The sequence below is a fragment of the Schistocerca serialis genome, chromosome 2 (genome assembly GCF_023864345.2).
Source record: "Schistocerca serialis cubense isolate TAMUIC-IGC-003099 chromosome 2, iqSchSeri2.2, whole genome shotgun sequence".
Lineage (NCBI taxonomy): Eukaryota > Metazoa > Arthropoda > Insecta > Orthoptera > Acrididae > Schistocerca > Schistocerca serialis.
Genome location: NC_064639.1, coordinates 582,481,563 through 582,506,613, shown reverse-complemented (window position 1 = coordinate 582,506,613; position 25,051 = coordinate 582,481,563). Strand labels below are relative to the sequence as shown.

General features: G+C 39.5%; 1 protein-coding gene across 1 annotated transcript in view; it reads left to right on the top strand.

The window, feature by feature from the left end:
* Positions 1-25,051, top strand: part of LOC126457597 (cytoplasmic dynein 2 heavy chain 1) — an 808,157-nt gene that overhangs the window by 372,085 nt on the left and 411,021 nt on the right. The window contains exon 31 of the mRNA XM_050094037.1: positions 17,769-17,992. Coding sequence (XP_049949994.1) covers positions 17,769-17,992 — 224 coding nt within the window. The remainder of the gene's footprint in view (positions 1-17,768; positions 17,993-25,051) is intronic.

Here is a 25,051-nt window from a genome sequence, read left to right as displayed (position 1 = left end):
CGAGAGGATAATTGATTTACCTTTTTACAAGCCTCATACTAATTTTTTTCCTCATTAACTCTAAAGCTAATGTAAAGACAAAATGGCTGAATGCTGTGGTTGCACTCTGTGTTGCTATCCACAATTTCTCCTGCACATTTAAATAGTTTAGGCTCACATATTTTCTGTGTGTTCTGTGGTTTCACTATTTTGTGAGTGTAATGTAGTAATCACACACATTATTATGAACAGGTAATAGTTTGAAAATATTGTCACATTGTAACCACACATTCTGTGCAGCACAGCTCATGGCATTTTTCCCTCTTCTGGAGAAACAGCAACCAACAGTTTCAAATGTTCTCATTGGAGCTGGCTACAGCGTCTTATAACTGGATTTTGGCAGTGGTCCTGTGATACCATCAGCAGAGGATCCATGCATTTGGATCATGTTGTTCCACCTTCACCATGATGAGCATTGAAGGTAACTCCACTCGTCAAAGCTTTCTGCTGTTCGAGTGCACCTTCAGTTTTCCTGAATGAGAAGCCCTCTTTGTTGATCTGCAACTCAGAATTGTAGTTGGCTTCATATGGAGGGTCATGGATGACATATCTCCACTTTAGTCTTCTTTAAGAAGGGTGGTAATCCTCAACTTTGTTTCAGTAACTTTGCTGATACTACCACTTTTCATCCTGGCACAAAAATCTGTAGTAAGTCTGCTGAGCTGCATCTCACTGCCAATTCTTGACATTATATTGTTCACAGTCCTTCAGTTGGCATCCAGGACTCGTATGTAAGCCAGCTATCTTGCTTCTTCTGTCTTGGTGCTAAGGTGTTTCTTGTAGCCTTCTTGAGTATCATCTGGTTGAAGCAGTAACAGTGTATCCATTTGGTATTGTGACTGTGGAGCAGAAAGAATGGGATGAAGCCTGTGGTGTCCCGCTGTGCTGTGTTACATACAAATGTCATGATGTGAAGTATCACACCCTAATCTCTCTGTTCAGTATCAACGTACATCAGGAATCTATTTTCCGGTGTCTTATTAAGGCATACCCTAAGGTTATTCACTTGTGGGTGGCAGGCAGTTGTTATCCTGCGGCCGGCCGCGGTGGTCTCACGGTTCTAGGTGCTCAGTCCGGAGCCGCGCGACTGCTACAGTCGCAGGTTCGAATCCTGCCTCGGGCATGGATGTGTGTGATGTCCTTAGGTTACTTAGGTTTAAGTAGTTCTAAGTTCTAGGGGACTGATGACCACAGATGTTAAGTCCCATAGTGCTCAGAGCCATTTGAACCATTTTGTTATCCTGCGGATGATATCACAATGTGAAATTACCTCTGATATCACTCTCGACTGGAGAACTTTTCCACAATCGGAGATCACCATATGGTGTGCTCTGTGTTTCAAAATTGTCTTCTAAAAGGAGCCTTGTAACTTCCAGAACTTTGGCAGTCATCACAGCCAAGGTGACAGAGTATCAGGTGAGGTAGTTCAGAGTATTATCCATTGGTTTCTATTTGTAGGCTTTGGGGACCTCCCCAAGAGGTTGTTCCAGGTCTATGGAATAGCATTGCTGCAGCCAGAATTAGTGTCAGATTCCCTGAAGGTAATTGCAGCATGTACTCTCATCACTAGCATTCATCACAGTGGCTGACTTAGTGTCTTCAGATTAGTGGACTCCTGGCCAGTGATATCTTCATCTGGCTCTATCTGGAGTCTTCAAGGAACTCAGGTGACCAGATGTTGGTGTGCCAAGGAAATACATCCCGATATCTGCCTGCAAATGAAATGTGATGATGACCATTAACTTCTGCCCCATTGGATTGTAGTTCCCCTTATACACTGTTCAGTTTATTAACTGTCATTTTCATTTAGATAGTTCCTCCTTCTTCAAGGTTTCTATGGTTTTCAGCAGTGCTGGATTTCCATCAGTTCACCAGCAATGTCATTTAATGCAGTGATGACTCATATTTGATCCATGCTGTTGTGTTCCATCAAAGAATTCCTTGAAAGGCAGTCAATGTCCTTGTACTTGCATCTGCTTTTGTATAGTGCTGTGACATCATACACGTAAAATCTCAGTGTCCGCTGTACCAGTGACAAGATGGATCCTTCAGTTTAATCAGCCAGCATAGAGAATGGTGGTCTGTCACTATAGTGAATGGTTTGCAGAATGATTACAGCAGGAACTTGTTGATGGCCCAACCAGCTCCAAGGTACTATTGGCACCACATTTGCTATGGCTGTCAAGCAAATCAGCAATTGCAGAACATTACTTTTGTAATAGTCATCTCATATAATAGTCATCACACTACAAAGAAAGTAGCTTCCAGTTACTGGGACAAAGGTGTTAAAGAAGCTGCTGAGATAAGCTGTCGTGATTAAATTAGCAAGTGATCTTGTAAATAGTGATGGGTGTTTTTGCTTAAATTTTGTCTGTAATCTTGCTCTTCCCTTGGTCAAACAACGCAGGGACAGAGTTAGTGCTCCATGCTCATCTGCTGTTGATTAATATTTCACTATTGATAACATTTAATGCTAGTCATCTTTTATTGGCACTAGCTATTTACGATTCATGTTGTCTTCCTGTATGCACCATCTTTTCATTCCGGTTGTTGTAGCTCTATTCACCAGCTGTTTAAGTAGATGCATACAGCAGTATCATTTTATTTGTGTCTTAAAAATGACAAGTGTCCATATATCAAATTATCATCTGCTGTCAAGGCTTTTACATGGCTGCACTTCTGTAAGTTACATGAAGATGCAGTATGCAGGGAGAAGCTGAAGCTTATGTATTAAATGTCAGACAATAGTTTTCTTTATTTTTGTGTGAACTTCTGACATGCAAATGTCATTAGTTACGATCTTGTTGCACATTTGGCTCCCAGATGTACATGTGTAAAAAAGTGTTAGTCATTGTAATACCCAGAATACCTACCTATTGCCTTACAATTACAAACAGTTATTCATAGTAATATTGAAGTGAATGTATGAAAATGTACAGACACACTTATCATGAAAGTTTGGAATTAGGAAATGATTGATTCCATTCAAAATTGATTCATTTGATGTTTTATGGTGTATACAGGAGTAATATTGCAGTGAATGTATGACAATGTACAGAGACACTTATCATGATACTTTGAAATTAGGAAATGATTGATTCCATTCGAAAGGGATTCATTTGATATTTTATGGTGTATACAGGAGCTGTTGTTGTTGTTGTGGTCTTCAGTCCTGAGACTGGTTTGATGCAGCTCTCCATGCTACTCTATCCTGTGCAAGCCTCTTCATCTCCCAGTACCTACTGCAACCCACATCCTTCTGAATCTGCTTAGTGTATTCATCTCTTGGTCTCCCTCTACGATTTTTACCCTCCACGCTGCCCTCCAATACTAAATTGGTGATCCCTTGATGCCTCAGAACATGTCCTACCAACCGATCCCTTCTTCTTGTCAAGTTGTGCCACAAACTTCTCTTCTCCCCAATCCTATTCAATACTTCCTCATTAGTTATGTGATCTACCCATCTAATCTTCAGCATTCTTCTGTAGCACCACATTTCGAAAGCTTCTATTCTCTTCTTGTCCAAACTATTTATCGTCCATGTTTCACTTCCATACAAGGCCACACTCCATACAAATACTTTCAGAAATGACTTCCCTGACACTTAAATCTATAATCAATGTTAACAAATTTCTCTTCTTCAGAAACGCTTTCCTTGCCATTGCCAGTCTACATTTTATATCCTCTCTACTTCGACCATCATCAGTTATTTTGCTCCCAAAATAGCAAAACTCCTTTACTACTTTAAGTGTCTCATTTCCTAATCTAATTCCCTCAGCATCACCCAACTTAATTCGACTACATTCCATTATCCTTGTTTTGCTTTTGTTGATGTTCATCTTATATCCTCCTTTCAAGACACTGCCAATTCCATTCAACTGCTCTTCCAAGTCCTTTGTTGTCTCTGACAGAATTACAATGTCATCGGCGAACCTCAAAGTTTTTATTTCTTCTCCATGGATTTTAATACCTACTCCGAATTTTTCTTTTGTTTCCTTTACTGCTTGCTCAATATACAGATTGAATAACATCGGGGAGAGGCTACAACCCTGTCTTACTCCCTTCCCAACCACTGCTTCCCTTTCATGTCCCTCGACTCTTATAACTGCCATCTGGTTTCTGTACAAATTGTAAATAGCCTTTCGCTCCCTGTATTTTACCCCTGCCACCTTTAGAATTTGAAAGAGAGTATTCCAGTCAACATTGTCAAAAGCTTTCTCTAAGTCTACAAATGCTAGAAACGTAGGTTTGCCTTTCCTTAATCTTTCTTCTAAGATAAGTCGTAAGGTCAGTATTGCCTCACGTGTTCCAGTGTTTCTACGGAATCCAAACTGATCTTCCCCGAGGTCAGCTTCTACTAGTTTTTCCATTCGTCTGTAAAGAATTCGTGTTAGTATTTTGCAGCTGTGGCTTATTAAACTGATTGTTCGGTAATTTTCACATCTGTCAACACCTGCTTTCTTTGGGATTGGAATTATTATATTATTCTTGATGTCTGAGGGTATTTCGCCTGTTTCATACATCTTGCTCACCAGATGGTAGAGTTTTGTCAGGACTGGCTCTCCCACGGCTGTCAGTAGTTCCAATGGAATGTTGTCTACTCCCGGGGCCTTGTTTCGACTCAGGTCTTTCAGTGCTCTGTCAAACTCTTCACGCAGTATCGTATCTCCCATTTCATCTTCATCTACATCCTCTTCCATTTCCATAATATTGTCCTCAAGTACATCGCCCTTGTATAGACCCTGTATATACTACTTCCACCTTTCTGCTTTCCCTTCTTTGCTTAGAACTTGGTTTCCACCTGAGCTCTTGATATTCATGCAAATGGCTCTCTTTTCTCCAAAGGTCTCTTTAATTTTCCTGTAGGCAGCATCTATCTTACCCCTAGTGAGATAAACCTCTACATCCTTACATTTGTCCTCTAGCCATCCCTGCTTAGCCATTTTGCACTTCCTGTCGATATCATTTTTGAGACGTTTGTATTCCTTTTTGTCTGCTTCATTTACTACATTTTTATATTTTCTCCTTTCATCAATTAAATTCAATATTTCTTCTGTTACCCAAGGATTTCTACTAGCCCTCGTCTTTTTACCTACTTGATCCTCTGCTGCCTTCACTACTTCATCCCTCAAAGCTACCCATTCTTCTTCTACTTTATTTCTTTCCCCCATTCCTGTCAGTTGTTCCCTTATGCTCCCCCTGAAACTCTGTACAACCTCTGGTTCTTTCAGTTTATCCAGGTCCCATCTCCTTAAATTCCCACCTTTTTGCAGTTTCTTCAGTTTTAATCTACAGGTCATAACCAATAGATTGTGGTCAGAGTCCACATCTGCCCCTGGAAAGTCTTACAATTTAAAATCTGGTTCCTAAATCTCTGTCTTACCATTATATAATCTATCTGATACCTTTTAGTATCTCCAGGGTTCTTCCATGTATACAACCTTCTTTCATGATTCTTAAACCAAGTGTTAGCTATGATTATGTTGTGCTCTGTGCAAAATTCTACCAGGCGGCTTCCTCTTTCATTTCTTAGCCCCAATCCATATTCACCTACTACGTTTCCTTCTCTCCCTTTTCCTAAACTCGAATTCCAGTCTCCCATGACTATTAAATTTTCGTCTCCCTTTACTATCTGAATAATTTCTTTTATTTCATCATACATTTCTTCAATTTCTTCGTCATCTGCAGAGCTAGTTGGCATATAAACTTGTACTACTGTAGTAGGTGTGGGCTTCGTATCTATCTTGGCCACAATAATGCGTTCACTATGCTGTTTGTAGTAGCTTACCCGCATTCCTATTTTCCTATTCATTATTAAACCTACTCCTGCATTACCCCTATTTGATTTGGTGTTTATAACCCTGTAGTCACCTGACCAGAAGTCTTGTTCCTCCTGCCACCGAACTTCACTAATTCCCACTATATCTAACTTCAACCTATCCATTTCCCTTTTTAAATTTTCTAACCTACCTGCCCGATTAAGGGATCTGACATTCCACACTCCGATCCGCAGAACGCCAGTTTTCTTTCTCCTGATAACGACATCCTCTTGAGTAGTCCCCGCCCGGAGATCCGAATGGGGGACTATTTTACCTCCGGAATATTTTACCCAAGAGGACGCCATCATCATTTAATCATACAGTAAAGCTGCAATCATTTAATCATACAGTAAAGCTGCATGCCCTCGGGAAAAATTACGGCTGTAGTTTCCCCTTGCTTTCAGCCGTTCACAGTACCAGCACAGCAAGGCTGTTTTGGTTATTGTTACATACAGGAGCTATAAATGAATAATAAAGAGTAACATAATATAGCTTCTGTATCAGGTTCATCAGCCGACATTTGCTTCACAATTTTTCTGATGTTTCAACAGCATGAGCGGCTGGCATTATTAGAGCTTCACCCTCCATTGCTGGTAGTGGACTGGAGTCGAGCTTGCAGCTACAGATTACATTTACCTGGTGTGCCAGCATGTATGGGCTTTTCAGTGGTCATTTCCTGTGTGGTTTTCCCCTTGCTGCCTACAACAATCATTCGCTGCAGCTTCTGAAAATAGCTGGAAGGCATTACCATTGGCAGTCCTCTTAGTCGAGTGGTGGCCAGCTTTTCCATGGAACATTTCAAAACACAAGCACTCCACTTGGCACCTCGGCACCTCATAAACCAAAAGTATAGTATAGATACGTTGACGATACCTTCATCGTATGGAGCTATGGTGAGGAACTGTTCGATTACTTCCTAAGACACTTGAACAGCCTCCACGCCATCATAAAATTTATCATGGAGGTAGAAAAGGACAAAAAGCTACCCTTACTAGAAGTGTTGGTCACAAGGGATGGTGAAAACCTGTGACACAGCATGTATTGAAAACTGACACACACGGACTGATACCTGCACAAACTGTCAAACCACAATCCGAGCCAGAAAAGAGGCATGATTAATATGCTTGTAACGTGAGCAAGATGAGTATGTGTGGCGCACCACCTCAGATGCAAGATGCAACACCTGGAAAACATTCTGAAGAGCTACACCACCAGTTACAGAAGAAGAGTCACAGAATCAATCTCAGCGAAGTGACAAATCGGAAAAAGGAATGTTGGATACGGCCTTCCTTTCATGTAGTCCCAGAGTGATGGACAGAATCAGACATATGTTATACATACACAGCACGAAGACTGTTTATAAACCACAAAGAAAATCAAAGAGTGTTTCAAAGATCAGAAAAGGAGAAAAGGGACCCACTTACAATGACAGAATATACTGGATACCACATACATGCGGAAAAGTTTATGTTGGGATGGCTGGATAATCAATCAACACCAGGATCACAGAACATAAGTGGCACTGTGGCTTGGGGCAGGTGGGGAAATTGACCATGGCGGAGAATGTGTTCGAGACCGACCACATAGTAAAATTCGTCTACATGGATGTTCTTGCTGCAGAGGAGTGCTATCACACCCACTTGTTCAGAGAAGCTACATTAATACACAGACATGATAATTGCTTCAACAAGAAGGAAGAAAGCCTCATGGTGAATGGATACTGGATTCCCATGGTGCAGTGAACAATTGTGCACTGGATATGACCACAGAAAATCACTTGGATGCTGGCACACCAGGTACATATAATATGCAGCTGCTGTCTTGACTCCAACAACAGAGGGTGAAGTTTTGACAATGCAGACCACTTGTGCTGGTGAAATGTCAGAAAAAACATCAAAAAAACATCGGCTGAAGAACCAAAGACAGAAGCCAACAGGCAGTTTGTCAACATGTGGCCATGAAAGCCTTAAAAATTTTGTAACATAATATAATACATTGTTCAGTTCTTTCTTGTTCCTTTAGCAGTTATCTGTTGATCCACGCTGAGCTAATATATTTCTGTTTGATTTATTGAGAAGTGGTAGAGATGAGTAGCTTTATTTCACTTCAATAATTTAAGTGATATGAATTGTGTCACTGCTATTCTCTGTCTTTTATTTATTTATTTACACCCCTAGTTCTGTAGGACCAAATTGAGGAGCGAATCTCCAAGGTCATCTCCAAGGTGTCAGTACATGAAATTACAACATAAAAGTAATATCAGATAAAATGAAATGTTTATGAACCCAGAAAAAGTCAAGCCATAGGTTTAAGTAAACACAATCAACAATATAACATAAGAATCAGCTTAATTTTTCAAGGAACTCCCCAACAGAATAGAAGGAGTGACCTGTGAGGAAACTCTTCAGTTTCAATTTGAAAGTGCATGGATTACTGCTAAGATTTTTGAATTCGTGTGGTAGCTTATTGAAAATGGATGCAGTAGTATACTGCACACCTTTCCGCACGAGAGTTATGGAAGTGTGCTCTGAATGCAGATTGGATTTCTGCCGAGTATTAACTGAATGAAAGCTGCTAATTCTTGGGAAAAAACTGATATAGTTAACAAGAAACAGAAGTAAAGAATATACATATTGAGAAGGCAATGTCAAAAAACCCAGACTAGTGAGTAGGGGTCGACAAGAGGTTCACGAACTTACACCACTTATTGCCTGAAGAGCCCATTTCTGAGCCACAAATATCCATTTAGAACGGGAAGAGTTACCCCAAAATATAATATCATATGACATAAGCGAATGAAAATAAGCAAAGTAGACTAATTTTTGTGTCGCTTACTTCAGATACCATTCGAATAGTAAAAATGCCAGCATTAAAACTTTGAACAAGATCCTGAACATGCGATTTCTATGACATTTTACTATATATTTCAACACCTAGAAATTTGAACTGTTCAGTTTCACTAATCATATGCCCATGCTGTGCAATTAAATTGTTGGTTTTTTTTTAATTGTATGTTAGCAACTGTAAAACTAAGTTTACTGTGATTTAGCATTAGTTTACTTTCTACAAGGCATGTACTTATGTCAGGAACTGCACTGAAACAGAGCCAATGTCATGCACAACATCCTTCCTTACCAAGCTAGTGTCATCAGGAAACAGAAATATTTTAAAATTACCCATAATACTATAGGACATATCATTTACATAAATAAGAAACAGGAGTGGCCTCAAAATTGATCCCTGAGGCAACACTCTCCCCCCCCCCCCCCCCCCCCCTCCCGCCCCACTCTCCCCTTTTGACCAAATCCCAGTCAGACCCCACATCACAGCCATTCTCAACACAGTGAATAATGACCTTTTTCTGTCTGTTGTTAAAGTAAGAGGTGAACGAGTTGTGAGGTACTCCCCATATTCTGTAATGGTCCAACTTCTGGAGCAATATTTTGTGATCAACACAATCAAACGCTGCTTTAGTTAAATCAAAAAATATGCCTAGCATTTGAAACCTTTTGTTTAATCCATCCAGTACCTCACAGAGAGAAGAGAATATAGCATTTTCAGTTGTTAAATGACTTCCAAAGCTGAAATGTACATTTGATAGCAAATTATCTAATATATAATGATCAATTATCCTTACTTAACATTGCCTTTTCAGTAACTTTATCAAACACTGTCTAATGTTTCTTGATGACAGGAATGAGTGAAGTTGGATTGCAAACTTACCACTTCTCTTATACGAGTTGACTTACTTGGTGTATACAGCCGATCTTCCTCTCTGAATAGCTGGCTTCTGGAATCTCTATAAACTTCTTCTCTGTAGAATGTTGCTAGTTACAGGAACCTTAAAGACTCTCTCGCCACTTACAAAATAATTTGGTACTCAAAGAATACTTTTCAATAACTTTAATAATTGAGCTTCATAAGAACAAAATTCACACTTCGCACGTAATCATTTAACTTCTCATAAGTAACTCATATTGTCTCACATTAGAAACAGATTTAAGTCCATTTAGAAAAGAGTTGGCTTAATAACCGTGTCTCTACTACAAACATATTGTCAAATATGTCTTGCCTCCAGCTAGTCCAAGATAAGAGTTTTTTCACAATTCAGAATCTCGATTGTTTCTTTGTCAGTAACAATAGTCACAATTCAAACAACACAGACTAACACAGAAGTTCCTTGGTTCTTCCGTGTGCTTTCACTACAGCTTCCATGAATCACCCGAGAAGTACTTTTCGGTGCTGTTCAGCCGCTGCGTCAACCTTTCGCTCATGACTCATTTCACACCTGCACACACAGACAGGTGATGCACAGTAGATAGGGTTCCTTTCTCCCTGTCACATGAATAATATCGTGTGTTTGAGGCGGTGGAAGGCCGAGTGGTTCTAGAATTTACACAGAAATTCTCAAAACACTACAACTGACGGCATAGAAATATGTCTAAAATTGTCTACATTATCCCTTTCTCCCATTTTATAAAGCAGCTTCTGAGTACTTTAATCATTCAGGAAACTGACCATTCGTAAAAAAAAAAAATTATAAATATGGCTAAATACAGGGCTAACGTGTGCGTTTACTTTATTATTCTGCTAGGCACTCCATCATATCCATGAGAGTCCTTAGTCTTCAGTGATTTGGTTATTGACTCAATCTCCCCCTTGTCAGTATCACAGAGGAGTATCTCAGACATCAGTCTAGGAAAGGCATGTTTCAAGAGAGTTATATGATTCCCTGTAGAAACTAACTCTGACATGTCTCTGCCCCTTCTCCTCTTCACATTCTGTTCTGCTCTTTTGTCTCCACACCATCCCCACATGGACTCTTGTTTACTCCACCATAGCACCCCTTTACCTTGCTTTCGTTATGTCTTTCTCTTATTTTAGAGTATCCACCTTCTTCCTGGTACTGTCCATTTGTGTTTCTCCTAGTGGTCCACTACCCTGCCCCTGCTTCCCTGCATGGTTTCCAGCCATCATTCGTGCATGTACATCTACATACATACTCTACAAGCCACAGTATAGTGCATGGTGGATGATACCTTGTGCAACTGCTAGTCATTTCCTTTCCTGTTCCATTCATAAATAGAGCGAGGGAAAAGCAGCTGCCTACATAGAAACTCTGGAAGCCACCATAAGGTGCATGGCGGATGGTACTTCGTGCCACTACTAGTCATTTCCTTTCATTTCCCAGGGAACAACGGCTGCCTATATTCCTCTGTATGAGCTCGAATTTTTTGTATCTTATGTTCATGATCCTTTCGCAAAACATGTCAGTAGATTCATTCTGCAGTCAGCTTCAAATGCTGGTTCTCTAAATTTTCTCAATAGTTTAACTCAAAAAGAGCATCACGAGCTCCATAATACATGTCATTGATCAAATTTGCTGGTGGCAAATCTAGCAGCACACCTCTAAATTGCTTCCATGTCTTTCTTTATTCCAACCTGGGGGGGGGGGGGGGGGGGGGGGGGGGAGATCCCAAACAGTTGAGCATTTATCAAGAACAGGTTGTGCTAGTGTTGTCTATGTAGTCTTTATTACAGATGAACCCCACATTTATAAAATTCTCCCAATATACTAAAGTTGAACATTCTCCTTCCCTCCTACCATCTTACATGCTGATTTCATTTCATATTTATTTGCAATGTTATGCCTAATATTTAATCAATGTGACTGTATCAAACAGCACACAACTAATGCTGTATTCAAACATTATGGATTGTTTTCTTTCTCATATTTTTCTATGTCTTGAGCAAGCTACCATTCATCAGACCAACTAGGAACTTTGTCAAAGTTATCTTTTGTCCTCCCACTATCACTCAGTGGTGACACCTCCCAAAACACCACAGCATTGTCTGTAAACAGCTGCAGAGTGCTGCTCCTTCTGCCCATCAGATCATTTACATATCTAGAGTAGTGTTACTCAAACATTTTTACTCACGAGCTAATACTGACATTGTGGGCCAGCACCTTTGGCCGCATTTATACTGATATTATTATTAATTGGTAACCTACATAAATTAGTATACTATGGGCCCCAGTAAACTAGCTACACTAAGGGTGTGATAAGTTGGCTTCTAGAAACCAAGCACTGATCGTTAAAAGTTGGCACCTTTCGGAGCACTTCACGTCAACTGTTATCTGCTTCATATTGCTGCCCCCCACAGCAACCCCAAAATTGTGACTCCATAATTGTCTGATAATGTGTTGTAGTGTTGACTGTGTGAGTGGATACTTAACTGATTAATAACAGTAATTCTACTTATATTTAAATTCATTGTGCATCATGAAGCATGATGCGTGATGCCAGTTGAAAAGCTAGCTGAATGAGTAGTTATGGCTCCATAGTCTGGAAAGCCAGCAAAATGACTGGGAAAACAGTGTGCTGACCACATAGACCTCCATGCCATATTCACATGATGCTACAAGGCAGAGGATGACTCAGTGGCTGTTAGATATCCTTTGGGTCTTCACGCCTGATGGGAAGCTCATTAGTTGTTAGATGCATCTTCAGTATATAAATAAATTGACGTAATCTGCTCACTTTCATCTGTGTGTTCAGGCTAATCTCAGGAACTACTGTAGGGATTTTGATCCGATTTTGACAAATAGAGATTGTCTGCATAATTTTATAGAAACCTTCTATAAATGTGCTGAACTATGATCAATTAAATGTCCATTGCTGCTGTGAAGATGATGGCATTGCCATATAGTGCTGCCACAACTTTAGACAACAACAAAGCTTGATCAGAACCGGAGTTGAGTCTGTGGTCACCTGTTGCAGTGCATGCCTGAAGACCCAGTTGGACTATGGATTTGTCACTGCCTTTAAACCTAGCATCCACCTTTCAGTGATTTGGACATTCGCCAGAAGCAGAACGTTTTCCTGATTCTATGTTAAACTTTAGAGTAAAATTGAAGTCAGGCTCAGCGGTCTGGCGGTAAAGTACAAGCACAACTTGCATACACATCTGCAGTCTCAGAGACTGCAGACATGTGAAGTTGCACTTGCGTGAGTGTGTGTGTATGTGTGTCTACTGCTGACAAAGGCCTTAATGGCCAAAAACTATGATTGTGTGAATCTTTTTATTGTGTCTATCACGACTCAGCATCTCTGCCATATTGTTACATTCCATCCTGGATTTTTCCATTGTTTGTTTTTTGCCTGACAGCTTTTCTTCGATCCTAACCCTGTGCTGTTTTCCTTTGTAACTACTTTCTTTTGCATTGCTATAGTCAATGTCCATCCTTCTTTCCTTTCTTTCCTGTGTTTCTCTTGTTGCCTTATGAACCACACTGCAAGCTCTACTTATGAGCCACACTTTATCAACGGACTCAGCCACGCGTAACACATGGCCTCAAGACCACGCTGATTGTTGGTGCAGCATCTTATGTCCCACATTACTCCTGCCGATATAATTAAGCCTATACCATCAAACTGATCATGCTACCTGTGTCAGTTCCTGTATTATTGCGTGTCATCTCCCGTTCTTTTCCGGTGCCACATGAACTTACATCTCTAACTACAAACCCCTCCCCACTCCCCAAACTTTCTCCGTCCTATCCCAATTCACACCCACTAAATCCACCTCATCCAGTCACGTGTACTGTCCCCCTTCTCTATGCTTAACTGCCCTCAAACCTGCTACCCACAGTAATATACATATATTTGTTAATGATTAGTTATTCTCTACTTTGACCTTTGTGACTTCTCACCAATTTTAGTGAGCTTTCACCTTCCACTATCATTGTCTTCCTCAGATTTCGTCTCTTTTTTTCCTCTGTGCATGCATTTCGTACTTTTCACATGTATTTGGGTATATTTTTGCATATTTTTTCAGACGTAATTCTACTTTCTTACACATTTTTTCGCATTTTTGCACCACTATGGATCCTTGCTCCTTCCATCTGCATCAATACAGAAAAGTTTCCTTATCCCTAGCCAGATCCCAGTCCCACATACTGTTCGTGCATTGTTGCTTGGCTCATGAAATCCCCCCTAATGGCCTTACCATCAAATTACCCATTTCTGGTTGCCACCCTTCCTTCCACAATGACCTCCACCTATTCAGATTCCGCCAATCCTTACCCCTCACCAACATAGTCCTGCAAAACCACATCAACCAAGCCCAATCCTCCTTGCAGTACCTTCTCTCAGTCTGCAAAATTCTCCTGCTATGTAATCCCAAATTCCTGAGTGTAGTTTCAGCTCTCTGAGACTGCAGTCATGTGTGGAAGTTGCACTTGCATGAGTGTGTGTGTGCATGTGTGTATGTGTATCTACTGCTGACAAAGGCCTTAATGGCCAAAAGCTATGATTGTGTGAATCTTTTTATTGTGCCTATCGCGACTCAGCATCTCCGCTCTATGGTGAGTAGTAACTTTCCTTCTCTCCTATTGTTACATTCCATCCTGGATTTTCCATGGTCTAAATCACTTAATTTATATGGAAGTGATGATATTCAGTTACCTATCATTGTTCTCTGATTTTTAATCATAACACTACACAGTGACTCTTAAACAAAATTACTGCTTCACCAGAAATGTCATCTGATCATAGATGCTTAGTGCTATCCATGTGAAGCTGGGAAGGTTTGTTATGAGAACCTCAGCCCACACAAATACATGTTTCTGGCTGCATAAGAGCCATACTATCACAATTCCCTGGGCCTCTCCTGATGATACCCATGAGTCTGATGAACACTCACCGTCAGAGACAGTGCTCTGGGTTCTGTTACTTAAGAAGTATTCAAGCTGCACACATCTGGAAATCTAATCCATATGCTCAGATCTTCATTAACAGCCTGCACCGGGGCACAGTGCCAAACACTTTCCACAAATCTAAGAATATGAAATCTGCCTCTTGTCCTCTATCCATGATTCACAGCATATCTTATGAAAAGAAGAGTAATAAGAGTTTTACACAACTGATGCTTTCTAAATCCAAACTAATTTGTGGACAGGAACTTTTCTATATTGAGGAAATTTATTATATTCAAACTCAGAGTATGTTCAAGATTTCTGTAGCAAACCAATGTTAAGGATATTGGTCTAAAATTTTTTGGGCCATTCATTTAATCTTCATATATACAGAAACTGTGCACTTTTTTCCAGTCACGTCGAACTCTGTGCTGAGAGAGAGATTCATGATAAATGCTAGATGAGCTAGGGGCCAGTGCTGTAGAGTATTCTCTGTATAACTGAATTGGGATTCCATTTGAACCTGATGACTTATTTGTTTTGAGCTCTTTCAGTTGCTTCTCTATACCGGGGTTGCTATTGCTATGTCCTCCGTATGGGAGTCTGTGCAACAGTCAGCGATGATATTTTTTTCAGTCCTCATGCATGAATGATTTCTTAGATGTGGAATTTAAAACTTCAGCTTCTATTGCCATACCAGATTGATTAATGAATCGCTGAACAGAAGTCTTCAGCTTTCATAGCAGTTTTATGCCAGGCGATAATTTTCTTGATTTCTCAGCAAGATTTTCTTTGCAAAAGTATGATGGTGAAAATTGTTGAATGCTTCACATATCAGTCTTTCTATAGATCCATGAATTTCTACATATACATCCATACTCCGATAGCCACCTGACGGTGTGTGGCGGAGGGTACTTTGAGTATCTTTGATCTGTAACCTGTTTACTGTTGTGCATTCTTTTTTGAACCAAGAGCACAACAGTCTCTGCTTCCTCAGCATTTTTCAGTTTTTTTAAATTAAACCATGGTGAGTCTTTTCTTCCTTAATCCATTTATTAGGCACATACTTCCCCATATTGTGATTAACAATCAGTTTAAATTTTGCCCATAATTTCTGTGCATGCATCATATTGGAACAAAATCATGTCTGTTCATTGTCTAAGTAGTGTACTAACAACAGCTTATTGGCTCTTTCTGGCAAAAATACTCTCTTAGTCTTCTTCATGGTTTTGTTAGCTGCAGTAACTATTGTTCTCTATGATGACATGATCACTAATCCCATCTCTGTACTGGCATTGTCTAAAATATTTCGTTGTGTTTGGTCTGTCAAACTAGCTGCTTAAGACTGTTTTCAGAAAATATGTTTGAAATTACTTTGCAAGACTATCTGTTTACCATCTGCAATGAATCCATAGACTTCCAAATCTATACTCGATAGGTTATAATTACCTCCAACCGGTATACCATGATCCAGGTATTTCCATGCTACTGAATGTAGTCTTTGGTTGAATAATCCTAAAACTGCCACAGCAGAATCAAGCAGCTGGTAAAAATATCCCAGAATTAATGTGAGTTCACATAGGCCTGTTACTCACATCTACATACCATCACTGTCAGACTCATTTTCAACCTCGATAGACACAAAATTTTTGTCAACTGCAATGAACACTCCCCCTTCTATGGTGTCTAATCTGTCATTTTGATGTATGTTTCTTGCCATGCTAAATATTTTGAAGTTTTCTACTTCAGGTTTCAGCCAAGTTCTCGGGTCCAAGGATAATTAGAGCATGAGAACTTTCCTGGAGGATGGGTGATTCAGGAACTTTTTTATGAATATTTTGGAAATTTACTGTTAAAATTTTGACTGTCATAATGTCTTTATAGATCGTCTGATTATGCCCTTTGTGTATAAAGTGGTGAGCATTTCACTATCATGAGGAGTTCTACAATTCTCCACCCTATAATGCAGATTGAGAAATTTGCAGCCAAGACTGTATCAGAGTTGACAGAGCCTTTGGTTCAGCCCCACCACTTGGCTTCAAAGCAAAGGACCCTGATAAACTCTGGAGACAATGCTGCATCCTGTGAATGAGGCTAAGCTGTCTTCACCACTTCTGCCAGCTGCCTGTATGAACTAAGAGTGGCCTCAGAACCCAAGTGACATGTGTGATTCATGCCAACATGAGCTACAATTTGCAGATGTTTGCACCTGGCACTCTTATCAGCTGCAGGCAAGACCTCCTCTACATCTCAAATGAGCCCTCCCATCAGTCATACCAAGCACACATTGGACTTCTTTCCAGTCCTGTACATTATTTTCTGGATGTGCCCCGTAATATGCCTAACATTTGCGCTCCTAATAACTAACAAACCCCTGTCCTTATGTGCCTGCTCAAATCCTGCTGGGGGAGTGACCAATTGCCGAATCACAGGTTGAATGGGTGAGGCCAGATAATCAGCCTCCACATTGACTCTCAGCCCTGAACAGTGTGAATGCATTACAACCAACCACTCTCTGATGATGACAGATCCCCACACTGCGTACACTGCAAAGTGCATCAGCAGCAGAGCTCTTGGGTGAAACGAGGAACGCCTGAGGTTAGCATAGCCACGCACTATATTCTCTGCTGCTGCTACACCCCAAGGCAAGAGCACGCAATAGGAAGAACACATCTAAAGAATCTTCAGCTGTTTGCAAATTGCAGCCAGCTTCTCCTGCGTTTGCACACGGCATGCACACACCCTATCCACCATAGTAGTACTAACTTAAGAATTAGAAAACTTGAATATGTAACTTGCTACTCTCCTGGTGTCTCACAACTGAAGACAGCAGACCTTTACACCCAGTTACTAAACCTTCAGGCAATATCTTTTAAATACAAGAACACACAAGGAATTTAAGAATGAGTCTAAGAGAGCACACAGAAAAGTCTAAATATATAACTTGTTACTCTCCTTGTGTGTCACCAGTGGAGACTGGAGCCTTACTGATATGAACCAGTGATTTTTCTGCACTGAGTTTGTTTGAAAGCTTAGCTGATTATTGTCCTATGTAGGTGCTTGTCTGGTGTTCAGTATCTCTTCAGTTTGGTGAGTAGCTATCTATTCACATATACAGATATGTCTGCATACGTACTCTTAATCTGGATTTTTCAGTGAATCTATGTAACTTCTATTACTTATTATGTAACAGGTAGCATGTTCCATTTCAGGTGACCCTTAATCCACACTGTGGGATTTTTGTCACACTCAATCCTGCAGGCAAAGGTTACGGTGGTAGACAGCATTTGCCTGATAATCTGAAGCAGCTGTTCCGGCCTGTGGTTATGTCACGTCCCGACAATGAACTAATAGCAGAAGTATTTCTTCAGTGTGAAGGCTTTCAATTTTCCAGGAGTCTTGGACACAAACTTGTTGAAGTTTTCAATCTTGCAAGGTAAGGAAAGTGGAAATAATTCTCTTTCTTTAGCCAGTATATTAATGTCTTATAAATAACTGATAGTGAAAATTATGATATGATAAAAAATTTAAAAAAAATTGTTTTTGTATCCTATTTGTCAAACTAGGCATTTGTTAAAGGATTGATGGTATGTTTTAAGCTAGCAGTATAAAGTACCTAATACAGGGTGATGCAGAAGTATTTATATTTTATTTTATATAAAGCAATCATTGAAAATACATTGTTCATAAATTACGTGATTGTCCTCACACCATACTCAGCATAATTTTGTTAAAAACACTATTCCTGGAAGGGGAGATAGTGCTTAATAATTTAATAGCTCTATAGTACACCATTAGCAATACAATGCTAAATGATACGCTCTTCAGGAACCAGGATCGGTGAACACGTCTTTCTGTAGGCTGTCTGTCATCAGTGCTGCAGTAATTCTATCATAGGGTTCTACAACTAACAGCAATAGTAAAAGAGTGCCCTTCTCTACAAAGCGAAGGTAACTGGCTGTATATAAGGTAGAATTTAGAAGCCAATAGAACACAGAGGACTATACAAATCATGTCCGACGTGTGATCTATTATGTTGATGATGTAGCTACACTAGTACCTAGATCCTGTCTATGGCGGTGGGTAACAGTAGTTGGACTGTGACTAGGGACAGGCAGGCAACACTTTGGAGACCTAGTGAACACAAACCACAAATTCTTCAAACGTTTCACATTGCAGAGGAGAAGATGTACTTTATAATGAAAGAAAGTCACAAATGATCTCATCAGAATTCCTGGACCTCTTTGTATTTCTTACTAAATAAACCACAAAGTCTTGCAGCATTTCAGAGTCTGAATGAGAGTATGAGATTTATAATGAAAGGAAGTAATAAATATTATGTTACTTGAAGGTGCAGTGGAGGAAAAAGGAAAAGGAAGGGAAGAAACTGATGATGGATCAGAACTTTACGCAGAATCGACAGCGACAAGTGAAAATGTCAGCTGGACTTGGACTCGAACCTCGGATCTCCTGTTTACTAGGCAGTTGCGTTAACCGCTGCGCCATCTGGACACAGTGTTTATTGCAAATGGATGGACTATCTTGACATGCACCCTGGCTGACCTACATTTCCACCTAGTGTCACCTATCTACAGTCCCCATCTGTGTTATCCATGCTCACTGATTTTTAGATTCCATCTGTGGTCGAATGTTATTGTGCATCTACACTGAAGGTTGTCGATTCATTGCCCATCGAGGTGAATCAATTATATGAATGCATGGAGTCTATTCTTTCAGACGTGTCCAAAAGAACAGACACCTTGAATTCATATAAATGAAGTCATAAATGAGCTCATGAGAATTCCTGGACACCATTGTGTTGCTTCCTACACAAACCACAAGGGCTTGCAGAATTACAAATCATGAAAATGCATTGCAACGTGTGTTGAGATCCCATTGCACTGATTACAATGTAATGTACCAAGACAGAACAGCAGATCTCTTTAGTTTAGCTGTAGAGATTGCTGACACTATTGGTATAAATATTTACAAACCTCTGCAAGCCAGATGACCAAATCCACAGGCAAGATCCTTCAGCCATCTAGTTGTGTATGTTGGTAATTTCAACAGCCATAGTCATTTCTGGGTATATCAGGAAGAAGACAGCAGTGGAGCCATTCTAAATAAATGGATAGATATATACACCTTATAATTTGCATACAACCTTAAATATCCAGTAACCTTCTGATCTGACATATGGATATAAGACTATTCTCATGATTAGGCAAGTCATAATTAATTATGACACTGAATTTCAGTTAGCCCACTTCATCTTTATGGAATTTCCAGTTGATGAATGAGGAACTGTTTCATAAAGGTCTCGATAATACCAGGTGTCTTAAGTGGAATATTGGGGTTTTAAGGTCTTGTAGCATTTATTACACTCAGCTTATGATAATAAATGATACATCAAATGAAAAATTAACTTAAACAGTTATTTTTCATAAGTTCAATGTGAGCACCATTGGTCACACTGCACACATCAAGTTCTTCACAAATCTTGGTCAGAGTGTCTGAGTAATTGTTGCAACAGCTACTTCAGTCCTGTCTCTGAAGTTGTGTAGATCAGTTGGTAGCAAAGGCATATACATGTGATCCTTTATGAACTCTCAAATGTAAAAATCGCATGGCATCAGATTGTATGAAAGTGAAGGCCTTGCAAAACATGCTCAGTCATCCTGGCACAAAAAACAAAAAGAAACATTCGGTTTGGGGGAGTCTTGTTGCAAATGTACCATTTTATGGGGATTTGCTGATCATCAGATGCGCATGTTACATATGTTCACATTCGCACTTAGCTGAAACATTGATTCATCACTGAAGATCACATAATCCAGAAAATGTTCATTGTCGTGCAGCAACTTTTCATTTGCAGAGGTGACATTTAAACTGTAGTCTATAGGTTTTAGAGCTTGTAACAACTGCTTGAGATAGGGATGTAGTTGTAAGTGTCCCCTTAAAAGTCTCCACACAGATGTCACTGGAATTGCTAATTCATGACTAGCCTTCCAGACTGATTTCTTGGAGATATGCATGAAAGACTGTATCGCTTGTTGAACACCTTTTTCTGTCATTCTTGGTCTTCCCATACTCTTCCTTTTGTGAAGACAGGTGGTGTCTTCAAATGGATGTTTCCTTCTATGGATGTTGTCATCACTTGGAGGATTACAACGGAACTTAGTACAGAATACATATTGCACCATAACAACAGATCTAGTCCTTGCAAACAGTAGAACACAAAAACCTTTCTCTTCACTAGTTGGCATTTTTGCTACTAGTGCTTTCTAATGGAAGACACAAGAGACAATGCATGAGCATGTGCACTGGTATACAAACGGATATGTTTGAGTAGCTCTTTCATTTGATATGATAAATGCTACAAAGCCATAAAGCCCTGATATTCATTTTGAAATACCTAGTACTTTTCAGTGGATTTCCCTAGTTCCATCTAATTATGAACAATATGTGGGTGCAATTAAAGTTAATGCCAGTAAACGTATTCCATGTGGGTTCCAGAAGGAGTACATCCTCAGATGGTCTCAAGAATGCAATGATTTATTTGCTGAATGTGAAGAATCTCACAATGACACAATAGCTGATAACCTATTGGGAACTCCCAATGAGGACACAAAAGAAAAATGGCATAAAACAATGTCAGGGCTCAAGGTCACACATTCTAGGTGGAAAGCCTGGAACCTTATAAGAAAATTTGGTACAGATCCAAAGTCGTCAAACACAGTTACACATATGAATGCTAACTCTGTTGCATCCAGACTAATAAAGATTACAGAAACTAAAATAGACAAGGCACATGCATGAACTGTAATAAATGAATTGTACGTAAAGAGATTACATCTAAAATGACGTACAGACTATTCAAGTGACCTCTGCATTGAGAAACTTGACATAGCCTTGAAGATATTAAAAGTAAATGAAGCTTTTGGCTTTGATGGTGTATATCTACAGTTTCTTAAAGCAATCAGAAATTGTGGCTCATTGAATTCTTCTGCGATATTTTGAGAAGTTGAAAGTTACCAAAGCTTTCAAACAGACTAATATAATTGCCATCCTGAAACCAGGCAAATACAGAACCAATGCTTCTCACTACTGAATATTGCTATTCAGCATGACATAGAAACCAACTAGAAAGGTTTATTCTAGATAGCATTCAAGAATCCACTGATCAAATCATCCCTGCTGAACAAGGTAGCTTTAGGAAACATTGGAGCTGCTGTGCTCAGCTCTTAACATTGAGAACTGTAGTAGAACCTGCAGTTTTTTAGATCTAATGGAAGCTTATGACACTGTGAGGAGGAATGGAGGAAGGCATTGATGACAAAGTCTATTGAAGTCATCCCATGTGAAAAGCTGGTGTTTCTAGTGAACAACATGCTCCTTGACAGGTGTTTAAGTGATCCTCAATAGTCAAGTCAGCAAGCGGAAGACTGTAAATAATGTCCTACCTCAGGGATCTGATTTGGTCCCCATTCTGTTTAACTTGAATATCCGTGAGTTGCCGTACACTTAATCCGTGAAAATCCATCATGAATACATCCTAGCATTTGTCCTCCAGAGTAAATATCTTTTGCACTGTGAGAATGTGCTGGCATGTGATCTGACGAAATGTAGTGATTACTTCTATAAATGGAGACTTAAGTCTACTGTAGATAAACTTGAGGTTACAGTATTCCATCTAAGTGATAAAAAAACCAAAGAAACTTGAGGTTACAGTATTCCATCTAAGTGATAAAAAAACCAAAGAAAGCTACATGTGACTTTTGCTGGAATCAAATAACCAAATAATTACAATCCAGTATATCCGAGAATCACTCTGGTTCAGTCATTATCACTTAAACAGCAGTGAATTAAGTTATGAAAGAATCTTAGCTCAAGAATGAATCTGCTTTTACGAGAAGCAGTTGGGGTGCAGATGCCACAACTCTGTGATATGCTGCTCTCACTCTTATGTATTCTACTACTGAATGTTGTGCTCCTTTATTGGAAAGCAGTGCCCACACAACAAAGACTGATATGTAGCTTAATGAATCCATGAGGCATTATCACTAGTGCTGTTAGATCTACTTTCTTTCAGTGGTTGCCTGAACTAGCTGTTACTGATCTGCAAGATGTAAGGAGGAAAGCAGCTACAATAAACATATTCAAGAAGATCACTTCTCGTAAGAACTTTCCCTTCTATGATGCCCCCCAAGATTGACTGACAACTCATTTGAAGCCACAGAAACCACCCTGGGTTGATGCAGAAATTACGAGGGTTGAAACTTTAATAGTAGCAACTATTTATTTACAGCTTGTACAAAACAGATACGTGTTTCAAAGTTTTACTGATCTTCAAAGTAGTCACCAGCATTGTGTATAACCCGTTGCCAGTAACATGGAAGTCGTAGGATACACTTAGCAGTACCAGTTGTGTCGACAGTTCGAGTGGTGCAGTCTGTTGCCCAACAAATATGTACCAGTTCTGAAGCGAATGCTGTGAAGTGTTTCCTTAAGTTTAGAAACTGAGTTGAACTCATGAGGGCTTAAGTCAGGGGAGTGCAGTAGGTGGTCTAGCACTTAGCAGCCCCATTAGTCAAACAAATTAGTAACATCTTGTACTATACGTGCTTGAGCATTGTCTTGCAAAATTATGGTCAGGTCCTGCAGAAAGTGTCATCACTTCTGTCTCCATGCTGTTCATTTTTGGAACACAACCTACGACCAGCTTAGAGACAGAAGTGATAACACTTTCTGCAGGACCTGACCATCATTTTGCAGGACAATGCTCAAGCACATACTGTGCAAGCTCTTACTGATTTGTTTGACTGATGGGGCTGCTAAGTGCTATACCACGTACTGCACTCCCCTGACTTAAGCCCTTGTGAGTTCAACTCAATTTGTAAACTGAAGGAAACACTTCGAGGCATTCGCTTCAGAACTACTACAAATTTGTCGGGCAATAGACTGTGCCACTCCAACTGTCAACATAACTGTCACTGCTAAGAGTATCCTATGACTTCCACATTGCTGGCAATGTGCTATACACAATGCTGGTGACTACTTTGAAGATCAGTAAAACTTTGAAACATGTATCTATTTTGTACGAGCTGTAAATAAATAGTTACCACTATTAAAGTTCCAACCCTCATATCAATTCTTTCTATGTGTGGACAACGCTGCAATTACCAGCCACCCAACAGTGCTCACCTGGTTTAAGATCCATATCAAACCTTGTTGGAGCTGAACTGCACTGGGATGGGTCAAGAAACATGTGGTTACACCTTGAAAAGGTATGGTTTCCATTCATCTGCTGACTTGACTGCAGAGCAAACAATAGAACACATAAAATTAAGCATTTGACAATCATCTCAGGACTCTACCCCAAGTGATTTTTTGTGCTCTGGGCAGTCTTTCAAGGATCACTACAGATGTCCTATCACAATTTGAATAATTAAATAATTTTCTTTATATTATGCACTACTGAAGATGCCTATCATGAATAGGTAATTTGAATAATTAAATAATTTTCTTTATATTATGCACCACTGAAGGTGCCTATCATGAATAGGTAAAACATGTTTGGTACACACAAATAAAACATTCAATTGCAAAAGATTTTTTTCTCATCTGTATGATAGCACAGCATGTGGTTATGTTCCCTGCATGTACTGATGGCTGTGCTTGTGCAAAGTGATGGGCAAAGAGTTTCAGTGTGCTTAGCAAATTACAGAATGTGCCATTTAGCATTGAGCATAGTGATTAGACAGTTTCGAGTCATGCCTTCAACAAATTTCTGCTGCTTTATGAGAATTAGCCATGGAGACTGTTGGTGAATTTTAGGTTATCTGAAAAATGTACGCTTACAACAGAAACAACTATGGATAACACATATACCTGAAAAACAGCTGTGGTAGTTTTTACTAACACTCTTGTTATTTAGTTGTGGAGAATAAGTGCATCAATATTAAGAGAAGTGTATTTTTTTACAAATACAGAATGCCCCTCTTTCACCTATAATATCTGTACTGTATTTCCCACTTCTTTTGTGTTTTGGTACACTGTATTTCTCCTGAATAGCCTGTACTTATTTATGATTATTCAGCAATAAATAATAAAATAAGATGAAAAAAGTTTTACAGTAGTTAGTCAAGAAAGCTATAAACTTTTGTTAGTGAGCTCGCTTCTTTTGTTGTCTATTTGAGTCACATATAATCTATGAATCACTATGTATAAATTAGAGAGTTATTACTGTGAGAGACTGCTTTACTTAACTCTGGGCTTTGAAAATGTTTAATATATTAAAGGAAGTTAAGCTAAAATTTGTTTGCTATGAGTAAGAAGTGTATGACATGCCATAGGACTGTTAGTTCCAGCATGTAGTGTGAGGGTTGTTGCAGTTTCTTTCATGTGGGTGACTGTAATGGTATGAGAAGTGGGGAAATAAACAAGGCCCATTGGTTTTGTAGGATTTGCTATAAAGATATGGAGATAGTGGAAG